General features: G+C 42.0%; 1 protein-coding gene across 5 annotated transcripts in view; it reads right to left on the bottom strand.

The window, feature by feature from the left end:
• sh3pxd2aa (SH3 and PX domains 2Aa) overlaps positions 1–13,454 on the bottom strand; it is a 113,692-nt gene that overhangs the window by 92,885 nt on the left and 7,353 nt on the right. For all 5 annotated transcript variants that reach the window (XM_038714551.1, XM_038714553.1, XM_038714549.1 and 2 more), the window contains exon 2: positions 8,622–8,702. In XM_038714551.1, coding sequence (XP_038570479.1) covers positions 8,622–8,702 — 81 coding nt within the window. The remainder of the gene's footprint in view (positions 1–8,621; positions 8,703–13,454) is intronic.

The following is a 13,454-nucleotide window of genomic DNA, read 5'->3' as shown; positions in this document are numbered from 1 at the left end:
TAGAACGTTCATCAAAGACCATCCAGGCGGTTGGCTCAGCTGGTGGAGCGGTAGTGCGCGCCCCATGTACAGGGCTGAGTCCTTATCGCAGCGGCCCGGCTTCAAATCCAGCCCCGCGGCCCTTTGCTGCATATCATCCCCTCCCTCATTTCCTGTCTTATCAGAGATAAACGCAAAAAAGGCCCAAATAAATCCAAAAACTCAGGAATGTCAACCAAAAAACAGCAACACCGTTTAACACATTTTAGCTCGCTGTCATAATTTGTAGTGATATAATTTTTTGTGTTGCTATTATCATTTGCATTTCTTTGTCTGGACAAAATCAATAGCACAGGGGTCACACTCTGGAGGCTAACTTTTCATCTGTAAATGGCACTGTGCTCTGTTAAAGCGTTTTTAATTTGAAGGTCTTTTATTTCCTTTAAAGCTCTCTGGCCTCGCTCCGTAGTATGAAATATAATCCGACTGAGACGGAGGGACCCCAGTGGGCACGGGCAATCACGAGAAACACCGGTAACGCATCACACAGGAGTACAAACATACACGTGCACACATTAACAAATAAAATGTATGCATGTAAAACCACAACGTTGTGGTGATGGGGAGGACAGGAGACCGATATGTGAGGAGTGGGGGGGGGGGAGAAAGGGTGAGTAACTGGAGGAATGAGATATGAATGTGAAAATGTGGGAGGGAGGCATAGACAAATAGGGAAAAGACTGATGGGGAAAGCAGAACGAGAGGCGACAGACACCAGGATTTCACTGTGAATTCTAGTGGGAACTCTCTTATCTCTGTGTGTCGCTATCTCTCTTTTTCTCCTTGACCAGGTAGCATTAAAAGCCTGCGTCCTGTGTGTCCCGTCCAGCCTGCTGTTTACCCAATTACTGATTATTAACCTACAGACAGAGAGGTGAGGCAGGGCATTGGCTGGACAGGGATTGGCCGTTCTCAGCGATACTGTAGATAAGGAGAGACAGTCTATTGACAGTCTTTTCTGCACTATCAGCAATAAACCGTTTGTTTGAACATGTTTGGAAAGCTAGGTGGGGTTTCGGCATCAGGAGACATAGGGAAGTATGCTTGATTAACTTTCAAATACATGGTTTTTGCGTGGTATTGCCTTTTGGACATTTATTTTAAGTAGGTGTAAGTATCCAACACCACAGTGTAGCTGTCCAGCAGTCAGAAAAAAGAGCATATAAATCATTAATCAACAATTATTTTATTTCCAAGGAAGAAAATGTGTTTTAGGCCTTCCACAAATATGTACTCTATATTTCACTCAGAATTTAAAGCTGCTTCACATAACTGTTTTGTGATTTAGCATCTTTCAAAATATGGTAATGCATTCTTTTTTGAACAATCCTAGTGAAAACTGGTGCAGCATACGTGTTGCTCATTCTCAGCGTTCCCAGGTCAAACCTGTGCGGGTCTAGTCACCAGCTTTGACAATACTGTTTGGTCTTGACAAGAATGAATGAATGCATATCATTGCCACGATATTGTTATTATTATGGCATTACCCGCAGCAACCACTTTACTGAAGGCTAGTTCAAATTCGCCAAATGAACATCCTCGTTGGGTGAACATTATGTCATTGCAAGCAATCCTTATACAGCTCTGTTCGGGGAGAGACCAAAGAGGTGAGTGGCAATTTGCTTCCATGATGGCCATCTGTTTTAAAAGATGAGCTGTCACGGGCTATTAATAATTGTGTCCTTATTTCAACGCATTTCTTCATTTTTCTTCTCTAATTTTTTTCTGCTACGTCTTCTTCTCTCGATTATTACACAGGAACCACCAAAACTTGTTGTAAATGGTCTAAAAGTCTGGACCATCCAAAAAATGCTTTCACACTAAAAACAAACCGAACCATGGTTCAGTTTCACTGCCTATCTGACCAAATTTCAGTTGTTTGGTCCAGACCATAGACTGTAAAAAAGAAGTGGACATAGTCACCGTGACATCACCAGTTGGTTTGCGTACTGCCGTTTTGCAGCCTCAAATTTGGCAGTTTGGCCACCGGCATGTAGATTTTTTTGCAACCAAGCACTGGAAGTGACCATATTTGGATGAGACGGTGGAGCTAGCAAGCTTGGTTAGCTAGGTGCATTTGTAATCTGAGTTAAATGTGATCTTAATAGGGATACTAATTTTGGCTAGCAAAAAACAGGCTTAAAACAAAAATTAACAGCAGACTCTCAATAAGCTTGTTCAACGGTGCAGGTTAACTTTATTGTCTATTTTCCAATTTACCATTATTTACTAAATGAACATTGTGATTTGTTGAAGAAGACTTGAAACTAACAATTCAGATCATAAACTCATTATGAAAGTGTTTACTGAGGTAATAAATCAGAAGTAGGGTCATTTTACCTTTATTTCTTGTGTAACCGGATTTATATTTTTGCAACCAGAGTTGCCCCCTGCTGGCCGTTAGAAAGAATCCCGCTTTAATTTACTTCGGCATTGGCTTCAGTCGTGAGAGCCGGAGGTTGCCGCTTGGTCTGAACCGTGGTCAGGGGGGATTTCACACCTGTAATTTTAGTTCGGATCAAACTGAAAAGTCAGAAAGTCCGGGCTAAACAAGGTAGGGGTGAAAAGGCCCTTAAAGGTACTCTGTGGACCACTAGTAGCACTAGGTGGGCCCCTCTTTTATTTTGTACTAGGAATGTGTATCACGCATTGCAGTAGCCTACACATTCCCACTGTTTTCATGTTATTCTGCTAATCTAGTAGTTGGTGGTGGTAACCCGCCAAGAACGTAGAAGAAACAACTAACAAACCATGATTGAAAAGATTCCTTGCAAATGTTTTATGGGGAAGAAAATCCACACAACGCACAGGTGAGTAACACCGGAGATAAACAACTTTTGCTTGTTTTCAAGAAAACTCCAGAGGGCACCCTTAAGGTTTCAATATGGTCCAAACAAAGTTCTAGTTGGATCATTTAAGTTTTTCATACTACCATTAGTGGTCGCCAAAGATAGAAATTTTCAGAAGCTACACATAAGCTAGGGCCTTTAAAAAGTGTCTTTTTAGGACACATTGATATTTGAATGTATGTAAGAGCTATAACTGACATATGAACAACCATTCAGGTGGAGGAGACCTTGAGCTAAAGAGAAACGAGGGCCGGTCAGCCGAGCACGGAGAAGACAGGGAAAGAAAACAAGACAGAGACAGATAGAGAGCAATAGCGGATCTCCAGATTACAGGCAGCAGTGTAAACAGCGGAAGCAAACTGGGGGAATATACATACTTCATTCATCAAATAATATGGTAATCGCCGCGAGCAAAAGCCAGAAGAGGAGGAATCACAAGAGAATACCCTGACAGAGACCTCTTCCTGAACTCCCATCCTCTGCCTCCATGCCATTACATACAGAGGCTGCCAGTCATTGGGAGGGCCTCTCCACCTTGACACAAAGAACACAAGCCCAGAGAGGAACAACACCTAACCTCTTCTCCACACACTGGAAGAGGCCAACCTAAACACTCCATATAAACATATGGGATCAATGTAGCAAAGGCCTTAACCTCTAACTTGAGCACGGTGGCTTTGACCCAATGCTGTGTGGCAAAACAGAAAACAAATCTGTATTGAGATCCGCATGTCAATGTCGGACTATCATCTTCGTCGGGTTATTCAAATGTGCCTGACTTACGATATGATTTGCTGCATTCATTTATTTTGTTTTATTTTTGGCTGAAAACACTGACATATAATCACCTCAAGTTATTGAACTGTAGGCAAACAATTGCCTTTTTTAAAACCAAGTTCACTATTCACTCCATTTTGGTCTCCACCAACTCTTGAGGGAAATATCTGTCTCCTTAGCTGCAAAATGCCTCACTCTGTTTACTAGGCAGCCACTAATTAGTTAGATGATAATTAATGTGGTTTGTCACCTTGACGGCCTTAGCTATGTTTCACGCTTTCCAAATGAATAATTCACCCACTACTTGTACGCATGGACTAAAACCAGGTATTACAAAAACATGAATTGATAATAAAAAAAGTGTCTCGATGAAGACTTATTATTTTGATGACCTGGTCGTGAATCTCATCTCTCTCTCATCCCCCACCAAATAAACTGCCATTAATCTTTGTTGGCTAGGTATCTCAATAACTTGTTAACAGAGATTTGGTGCAGAGTTAGGCCATGGGTCATGGAACAATTTGTTTTGTTGTGGACTTTTCTAAAGGATTTCTAACATTGCATATTTTATAAAGTTTTTGCTATTTAATCATGAACTACTGCAGACATGACATAGCATACTGATGCCTTTTTTAATCTAGATCCAAATCTGTACAGCCTACTGGTTCAAGAATTTTAACATTTTGTATCATTAAATGAACAAATCGGGCAACCTTGTCAGAGGTATATAATTTATCAAATGATATCTCCTTTTCTTGTGCTTACTATCTTTAAATTAACAATAATTATCACCCTCTGTCAACTGTCAACACTTCCATACCCCTTCCCTGTCTGTCTACCTGATTCCCTGAATTTGTCCCAGTCACCTTGCATTCACACTGGCAGGTTTTCTGAGCCATGGAATTGTCCCACAATTGGTTGAACTGTGCTCATTCATCCTAAATTTAGCCCACTCTCGTGATCCCTTGCCATGGCTGTGGGAAACACTGCATACTTTCCCCCTTCTGCTCCCGGTCCAGTGAGGACCTGGCCTGGGCCATCCTGTCAAGTGCTCGATTGTAACTCACAAGAACAGGCCCTGTGTTTGGTGTGTAGGTGTCCTTCCTCTGCCTCTCAGGGGCGAAAAAGTATGTTTCCTGCTCTTCTCTCTCTCACACACACCGATAAATTAAATAAAACAGCTCTTTATCCTCGACCTGAAACAATGGGCTCCCTCATTCAGTTGAGTTACAGTACGTTCACAGAACACCTCAAGGGCAAACAGGCTGAGCTAGTGAGCTGCCTATTTGGTAATTTATCCTCGAGGATGGCATACCGATAATGCCTAGTTGTGGTCTAGACATGTGTTTCCATCAAACACCCCACTTAGAGGTTAGAGATTCCCAATTCAATGACCTTCCTTTTAAGAGTTTTGACCACTGCTACTGTATAATTTTCTACGCTGAACATAACATGCTGTTTGCCGAAAGCCTGCTGCTAGCATCCGTAAAGCTATTTCCAAACGGACTGAACATCGACCTTGAGACTGACTCTCTCAGCAAAACAGACTTGTATCATTTGTTGTTTCTTCAAAGTTACACTTAACACCGAAAAGGGAACGTTGGAGAGATGTAACGTTAAAATGTCCCTAAACTAAATATTCAGTTGCTGTAGGGATGCTCGTATAAAGGCAGACTTGGAAAAAGACAAGAGAAGGCTTGTGTTCACGCACGCGGGCAGAATACAAACCAAAGGCCCTCGTAAAAAGCATGAGTCAGAGCGCATCCTTCTTTCAGATGGTGAGCCATGCCACAGCTTTATATATACTAACTTCGCTGTGGGCCCAAGGACACCCAGGGCACAGTCGCCCACTCCTCAGAGGTTCCTGAAACATGCTTACGAAGGCTTCTTTGCAATAGGTGAACCTGAAGAAACATGTTTCATTCCCTCCATCTGCATCATCAATGTCATCAGCATCAACACCATGAATCTTAATCATCAACGCCACTAGTATTGCTGTCATCCTCATCACCATAATCCCTGTCATATCGTCTTCACTGTCCTCCTCTGCCTCATTATCAGCACCGCAAGCATCATCATCATCATCATCATCATCCTCCTCCTCATTACTCCTTTCCTCTCTGGCCCTCCGGCTGACCTGTTCCTCTCCCTGTCACGATTTCCTTACTTCTGATGAGAAACTTTGGCGGCCTACTTTTGGCAGAAGGACACGGTTTGACTCACTAGTCGGGTCTGGATGAGACAAAACCACATCAGTGCTCACCAGAGCAGCCAGGAAGAGCCAGTCACATCCTGACAAGCAGGATGAACTGTTCTTTAATGGACAAACAGAAAAGAACAGATGGGGGTGGGCAGAAAATAATTATGTAAGGGTATGGAGAAGGATAATAGAAAATGCATGTAAGTGTTTTTAGTTTTTAGGTGACATATTGTTGTGGCAGGTGTGTGTGTGCGTGTACAAGCCTCTGTCTGTCTGGATTCACTTTTCTCTTCCTTTTTCCCTGCCTGTAATTGAGGTATGTCGATTGTTAGCCAGTAACAAAAAAAAAAAGAAGAATCAAACCTCCATTCCAGCAGGGCAGCTTTCATCTGCCAAACAAATAAAAATAATGACATGGCGATGACAAAGGATGGCAGAGAAAAAGTTGCTACTTTCTCCCTAAACAAGTGTGACAACACGAGATCCAACTCGCTCTTTACAGAACAAATGTGCACAGACAAAATGGATCCCCACCGTGCGGTTCTAGCAACATTTTGCATTAATATATTCTTTCTATTAGCCGCACATGACTTCATTTTCACAGAGGGCCACTAAATAGCACTAATATGGCTCCTTATTTTTATTATAATACATTCTCTACACGGCTGGCTTCACACTGGCAAAAGCACTTTGGAACTAAAGGACATGTGACTGGATCCGTTCAAATTCATAATTTTCCAGGAAGTGCTGGCAGAAGGTAAAGCTTTTTTAGTATGATACAAAAAGACACAAAAAGAACTGGTCAGTGCTACATCCAGCAGACCAAATGCAGAACCTAAAGAGTTGGTTTTCAGAAGAAAGCCTTAACAAAGTCAGTCAAAGCAACATCTGTGGCCCCTCTCATTCATCTCGCCAGCCCAGAACCAGGGCCATTATGTTTCTAGGAAGACAGCCTGTTATGGTTATTAGTAGGAAACAGTCTTGAAATCCCCAGCAGTCTTTGCCAAAGCTTTGGTTAAAGCACTCTCCAACCGTTTCAGAGCGGCCATCCATGTTTCTCTTCCCCAGGGTTAGCATGGCTGCTGAGAGCAGCAGGGTCTCTACACCACATAAATGTTTGGACAGGAGAGGCTCCAGGTTTCTCTGAAAACAATGGGATCAAACAGGACCATCAAAGGAATCTAGCAAAATCAAAGGCTGGCAGAGAGAACTTCACTTTCAGTCCATATACCGACAGAGATAGAGGATTACTGAGTATTAGAAAGCTGGTCTGTCAGCATTGCCAGTGGTAGTTTTATTCATGAGTGTCACAGTGCAAATGGAAACATCAAAGAACCAGGCAAGTAAGAAGTGAGCAGTGAAGTGCTGGCGGTGATATAGTGCATTGTTTTAAAAGAGATATCTGCTAAATCCTAGAAATATGTAGCAAGGGATTTTCACAATAGAACTCACTTAACAGCAGCCAGGCCAAACTTTGGCCATGTGAGAGCCGCTTTCTTTGACAACTCAATAAAGCGCAGACCAAGTTGGGTGACCTTTGCCCCGTGCCATCTGACAAAGCTAACAAAATCAATCTTGCAGCTTCTGACTGGGAGTGATTTTGTGCCAAGCCATCCATGAACCATTAAGCTTCATTAGTTTCCTCCCAAGCAATTTGAGGAACACGCTTATGCACGAGAGGCAGAATAACAGGAGGAAGAAATGTATCCACTCCACTCACCTACATGTCTCTGACTTCTCCAGAATGGAGGAACATTCAGACATACTTTGCATGCTTTCCTGTATTTATTATTCTACCTCTGTCTTTTTATTCCACATTGGCAGTATATCAGTTGAAGGGGGGAGTCTATTTCCACCTCACACTGCCCCACTGGTTATCAATGGGACCTTTCAGAAAGGACCTTTCCTCCACTGATTGGGAATTTTTTCCTGTTGGACTAGCACACTGGAGCTATTGAGATGTGTCCCCTGTAACTTTCTCACTATGGCCCCTTCATATTTACTAGTGACCCAGAGACCTCTGGTCCAATATGCATATGGTATCAGCTTGCAGCAGGCCAGGGGTGCAAGGGGCACAAGCATTCTCTCAGTATGGAATAGTCAATCTGAGAGACTGAGGGCAGGGTCCCGCTCCGTTCCAAAATAAATAGAGTCCAGCAAAGAGAACTCGATACTTTAAACATGAGAATAAAGCATCCAAGTCAAGTCAAGAAAACAGAAAAAGACCATCTTCCATATACGACTATATCTAACAAACAGAGCAGGCTGCAGTAGAGAATCTAACTGTGACCCAATATACAGCACGGTACATTAAATTGACTTCCCTGTGGATTTCTTGCTTGTACTATAAAAAAGGCCTGTCAGCTGCCTGACGTTTTGAGGGTAAGGCAGAGATGAGATGAGAGAGAGGAAGAAGAGGGGAGAAGGAAGGAGGGGAAGAGATATAGAGAGAGCAGAGAGAGATGCCGTGCAGTGATACATCTCTACGAGGCTAAGGGATACAAACCATGTCTCCCCTGCTCCCTGACCAATTACTAACACACACATTGATTCATTGAGGCGACGAGGTGTGGAGAACACGGGCATAGACACAGCGGCAGTAAACAGTCATGAGGCTTGCACATTAATCTATAGAAAACAATGCTGCAAGTTCGCAGGGTTGACAAAACACATCAGGAGCAATGGAATTAGGGATTTCGACACAAACATGCCCTGCATGGTGGATGCGGGGGAGCACATGAGTGATGGATGATTACCTGTAGGTCGAAGAATTTGCTGTATCTTCTGTAGATGATGTGGGAGGTGTTGTCAGAGTAGGTGACATTGATGAGATATACCTGCCAAGAGAAGAAAGACAAAGTAAAAACTTGGGTCACAACTTGTTCTTTTGCATAAATCTAATCTCTTCAGCACTCGTTGAAACAGTTGATGCCAATAAATTGATTGCAATGGCATACACATGTGCTCGCGGTATCAACAAACTCACAGGCAACATGCTCACACAGCCCAAAACCAATTCCCCCAACATGAACGTTCAATGACACGCACTCATAAATCTGTCAGTGGTTGACACTAGTATGGTGGATAGAGACAGCATCCCTCCTTTGTCAGCACACTGACCTGCTGGCCTTTACCCTTGACTGAAGCAGTGCTGCAGCCCAGAGAGGCCTGATAAGATTGGGCGAGATTCCATTTATCCGTCAAGAGGAGGTAAGTGGTGCCGCCATCATCTCTAATCTAATGAAACATAGATAACCAAGGTAATATCCAGAGGCCAGGAATATTTCATCAGAGACGTTAAGAGCAGGTGGGATGTTCAGAAAAGGGCTCTGTATGTGAAATTACTCTGGATAAGTTGTTATATAACGTTAGGCTACAAGCTTTCGTAGGGGGAAATTATACTGAGCTACCACTTTATTGGGTACACCTCCATGATCTAATGCAACCCAACACAACTTCCTAAAGCTTACTTTGTTCTAATACTTTGTTTCCCTCATGGATGTAAACAGGGGTAGGAAAGATTTTAAAACCCCTTCATATAATGTGATCCAGTATAACATTAACACAACTACAAGAGGTCCTAGATGTCAAAATATGTATTTTGTTATTACCTTCCAAAACAACTCAGGTTAGCATTTTCTTATGTGACCTCTGAGGTTATCAGCAGGACAATATAATTTCTCAATGCCTTTCAAAATGCATAAAGACATGACTGTGAAAAATGCATTTTGTACTGTGCCATCTCTATGACTCTCAACGACTTCTGGTCAAGTCTCGGACAGCTAAAACTACTTGGTTATGGTTAGGGGGTGATCGTGATCATGGTGAGAAGAAGTGCTTGGTTAGAAAAAGATTATGGTCATGGTGAAAAAACAGCATTGACTGTAGGCATAAGACAGGATTAAAGTCAAACATTTTGTACCTCTCGTTGAATCGTTGCATTTTTGCGTTGTAATTCCATGCATGGCCACTAGACCGCGCTTCGGAAAAAAAGGATTCATGTGTTTAAGCATTTGAAAAGATACTGCTGTGTTTCTGAACATCATTGAGTGTCAACTAGAAGCCAATATCTGCGTAATCAAAACAGCATTGTGCAGGTGCACCAATAACCTGGCAACACTGGGTATTGTAGATTTAATTCTCGACTGACGTTCCCTCCTACTTTTTGAAATCAAGACCTTTATTAAGAATACAGAGACAAAGCCATCAATCCTGACATATTATTACAGATTATAGCCATTTTTCCCATTGTTGTTGCCAGATCACAACAGCCTATACAAAAAGCATTCATAGTGTTTCTGTATTTTTTGTACCCAGCACTTCATAACTGCATACATCTGACATGTACTCAATAAAGAGCAATAAAACAAGATGTTGTCACCCAGCCAAGACATTCTAGCTAAGTGGCCCAGACTCAGCGCAAATAGAAACCCACTTAGCATCAAGCCGCCATGAACACATGAAACGATTGACTTTGCTTCATGTATAGCATTCAGATTAAATACAGGCAATGTGTTTCCCTGGTGAGCAATTCCTGCTCCTTATTTCCAGCAGGCTCCATCTTTCTGACTGATCTTACACTGTCACTCCAATCCTCTGTACCTGCCAGGAGCCTCCAGAGCAGAGCCAAGATGAATGAGGTCGAGTGAAAGACCTTGACGTTGACGTACGAAGCGCAGCAGCTTGAAACAAAAGAGGTTCCACAACAAAGCCGAGGGTTAAAAGGCCTTGTTGCTGCTGGAAGGGGCTCAGCTACTACTGGCAAGGAGCCACCGCAGTGTGTTCACTCCCATGCGAACACTACTGCTACTGGCATACAGAAGCTGTGACTGTCACAATACACTGACAAACTTGTTCTTAGCACGTTAGGGTGTAACCACAGTGATCAGCTTTGACATATTACTATGAAAATGTGCTTCCTGGGGTACTGCCGAGTTATGTAGTCCAAAAAAATGGTTTCACTGTCAGCAATGTTTCCAAGTGACTTTGAGAGTTTTGCAGACTAACAAGGATTCACGAGTTAAGCAAATAGCTCTTTTTACTGCTCAATAACAAATTTTATTTCAGAAAACTTTAAGGGCAAACATGGAAAAGTGAGTTGTCTGGTTGCTCATGTGTCCTCAAGTCACGTGGGGCTTCATCCTAGCTTCTAAAGTTTTATGTAAAGGCTAGGCTTGACTTCACTGGAGCAAAGTCTCTTGATGTTGTTAGTGCATACCAGTCAACGCTGGTAGCAACTAAATGACAAGATATGCCTCAGAGTGAATGGAGGGGCTGCCCCAGCACTTGTCAGAGCTTGTTTGTGTATGTTGAAGTCTAACAATACATTTTTATATTCATTTTTATCCACACTAGAAGTGAGGCTCTATGGATGGCAATGTCGATCAGTTGGTCAGGTTGTCCACAAAATATCCCAACTGAATACATTGCCATGAAATTTAGTACGCACATTCATGGTCCCCCATGGATGAGTCCTGCTGATTTTGGCGATCCCCTGACTTTTCCTGTTTTGTTACGTGTCTCAACAACTATTAGAAAGGATCGCCATGAAATTTGGTACGGATGTCCATGGAGCTCAGAGGATGAGTCCTAATGACTTTGGTGATCCCCAAGTTTTTAACTGGCACTACCAATTGGTCAAAGTTATGACTTATTTAGCGAAACATCTAAAAGATAGATTGGCACACACTTTTGTACAGACAATGATTTAGCGCCATCATCAGGTCAAAACTTTGTTTGACCAAATACCTGTGAAACTACTGACTTTCCATCATCCTCAGCTGCACTGTATGTTTAGTGCTAATTAGCAAACGCTAGCATGCTAACATGCTAAACTAAGAATATTAACATGGTATACATTATAACTGCCAAACATTAGCATGTTAGCATTGTCATTGTGCACATGTTAGCATTTAGCTCAACACTCATTACAGCCTCTCAGAGCCACTAGCATGACAGTAAACCCTTGTTCGAATATTTCTTTGCCATTTCCTTACTGCAATTTCTTGTAACTTCAGCCAACACATACGCTGCTACAGATACACCTGCTATAGGCTATATTGGCCTGGTCGAGTTATTGGTCAGGCTCTCGTGTATATATATACACACATCAGTCACAAATATGTGTGGATCGTACCCCAAAGTCTACTATGTGGCTGTGTGTTTGTGCTCTGACCTCAACAGTATGTCACCGTATCATCTGCCCATCATACCTCTGGGCCACTAAATTCGACTCAGAAGCAAGTCTGTGCTGAGCTGAGGTATAAGATATGAACCAGGCTGGAAGAAGTGGAAGATCCAAACCCCAGAAGCAGATGGGTATGTGATGGCAGCCACGGTGGAAAACACAACTAACACCAATCCGTGGTCAGCCTGTGCCCAAAATATCAAGCTTAAACCTAATGCCCCCCCACCCCAGTCCTCAAAATAGACTCTATTCACTCAACACAGCGAGTAAATCACAACAGTCTGGACTGCTGCCTCTCCGGTTAGGCTAAATTAAAAAACAACATCTAGCAGTAAACATCTTATTTGGCCATAATGAAATCTAATTATTTATTTTTCACATTGCATGGAAGCTGCTTTTTTTTCACCTTTTCATGAGGAATGAGACACATTCCTGCAACAACTAAAATAAGCCGACAGAGGCTGACTCAGAGCTCAAGTACATCCAGTCGTGAGTGCTAAGTACAGCCAGAAAACCCTCAATCAAGGATTTGTGGAACACAAATGTAACACTTTAACCCTCAATTTAGCATAAAATGGCACTATATAAGCATTCAATAAATTGGTTATAACACACTTGTTGTAAGCAACTTTATAGACATTTTAAGTGGTTATTAATGAACAGTATTTGTCAACAATTATTACTTCTCCCAAGCAGACATATTTTATATTATTACAACTTATTATATTGTATACTGTTTATACACCAGCATCCACTTGTGAGTGCCCACATGAGAAGTTTTAGTTGTTGACAAAAACATTAATAAACACTTAAATCAACTCACACCTACATTATAGTGTTTATTAAATGTTTATATATTAATAAATGTTAAAGTAAATTTTTACCAACTAAAGATTTTTTGCAAGCATCAACAACACTAACAACAATCCACCAATAGACCGTCCACATTCTTGTCGGGTTTTAGAGCCAAACAAATCAAGATTAAAAAGTCGATCATCTTGATTGCTGCAAGACCTCACTGCACAGCAGGCCTGTCTGGACCAATAAGGCATTGCTGCAATTCCAAAATAAAGGCTGAAATTTGGGCGAGGAAGCAACATAAAAGCTCACGTGGAGAATCTGCATGATCTCTTGGTTTGTAACACTCAGCTGTTAATAACCACGCCTAGATTTGGAAACAGGAAGGTGTTGGAAACTAAAATGGGTATCGAGGGATTATGAAACAATGAGGAGGTTGAACCATAACTCACTGTAGATGACTGTAGAGAGCCTAACATTAAGATTGACCAGAAGGACTGTTATTGTAGTGCATTGCTGCTACTGAAAAAAAGCAATTCCCTTAATGAACAATATCTATCAATCAAGAGGCATTCTATAATTCAGAGAAAAAAACAAGAGCCTT

Source organism: Micropterus salmoides, unplaced genomic scaffold (assembly GCF_014851395.1).
Source record: "Micropterus salmoides isolate LMB-PRFRI ecotype aquatic unplaced genomic scaffold, ASM1485139v1 Ms_hic_scaffold_12, whole genome shotgun sequence".
Lineage (NCBI taxonomy): Eukaryota > Metazoa > Chordata > Actinopteri > Centrarchiformes > Centrarchidae > Micropterus > Micropterus salmoides.
Note: the sequence above shows the minus strand (reverse complement) of the source record. Positions and strands in the feature narration are given on the sequence as shown.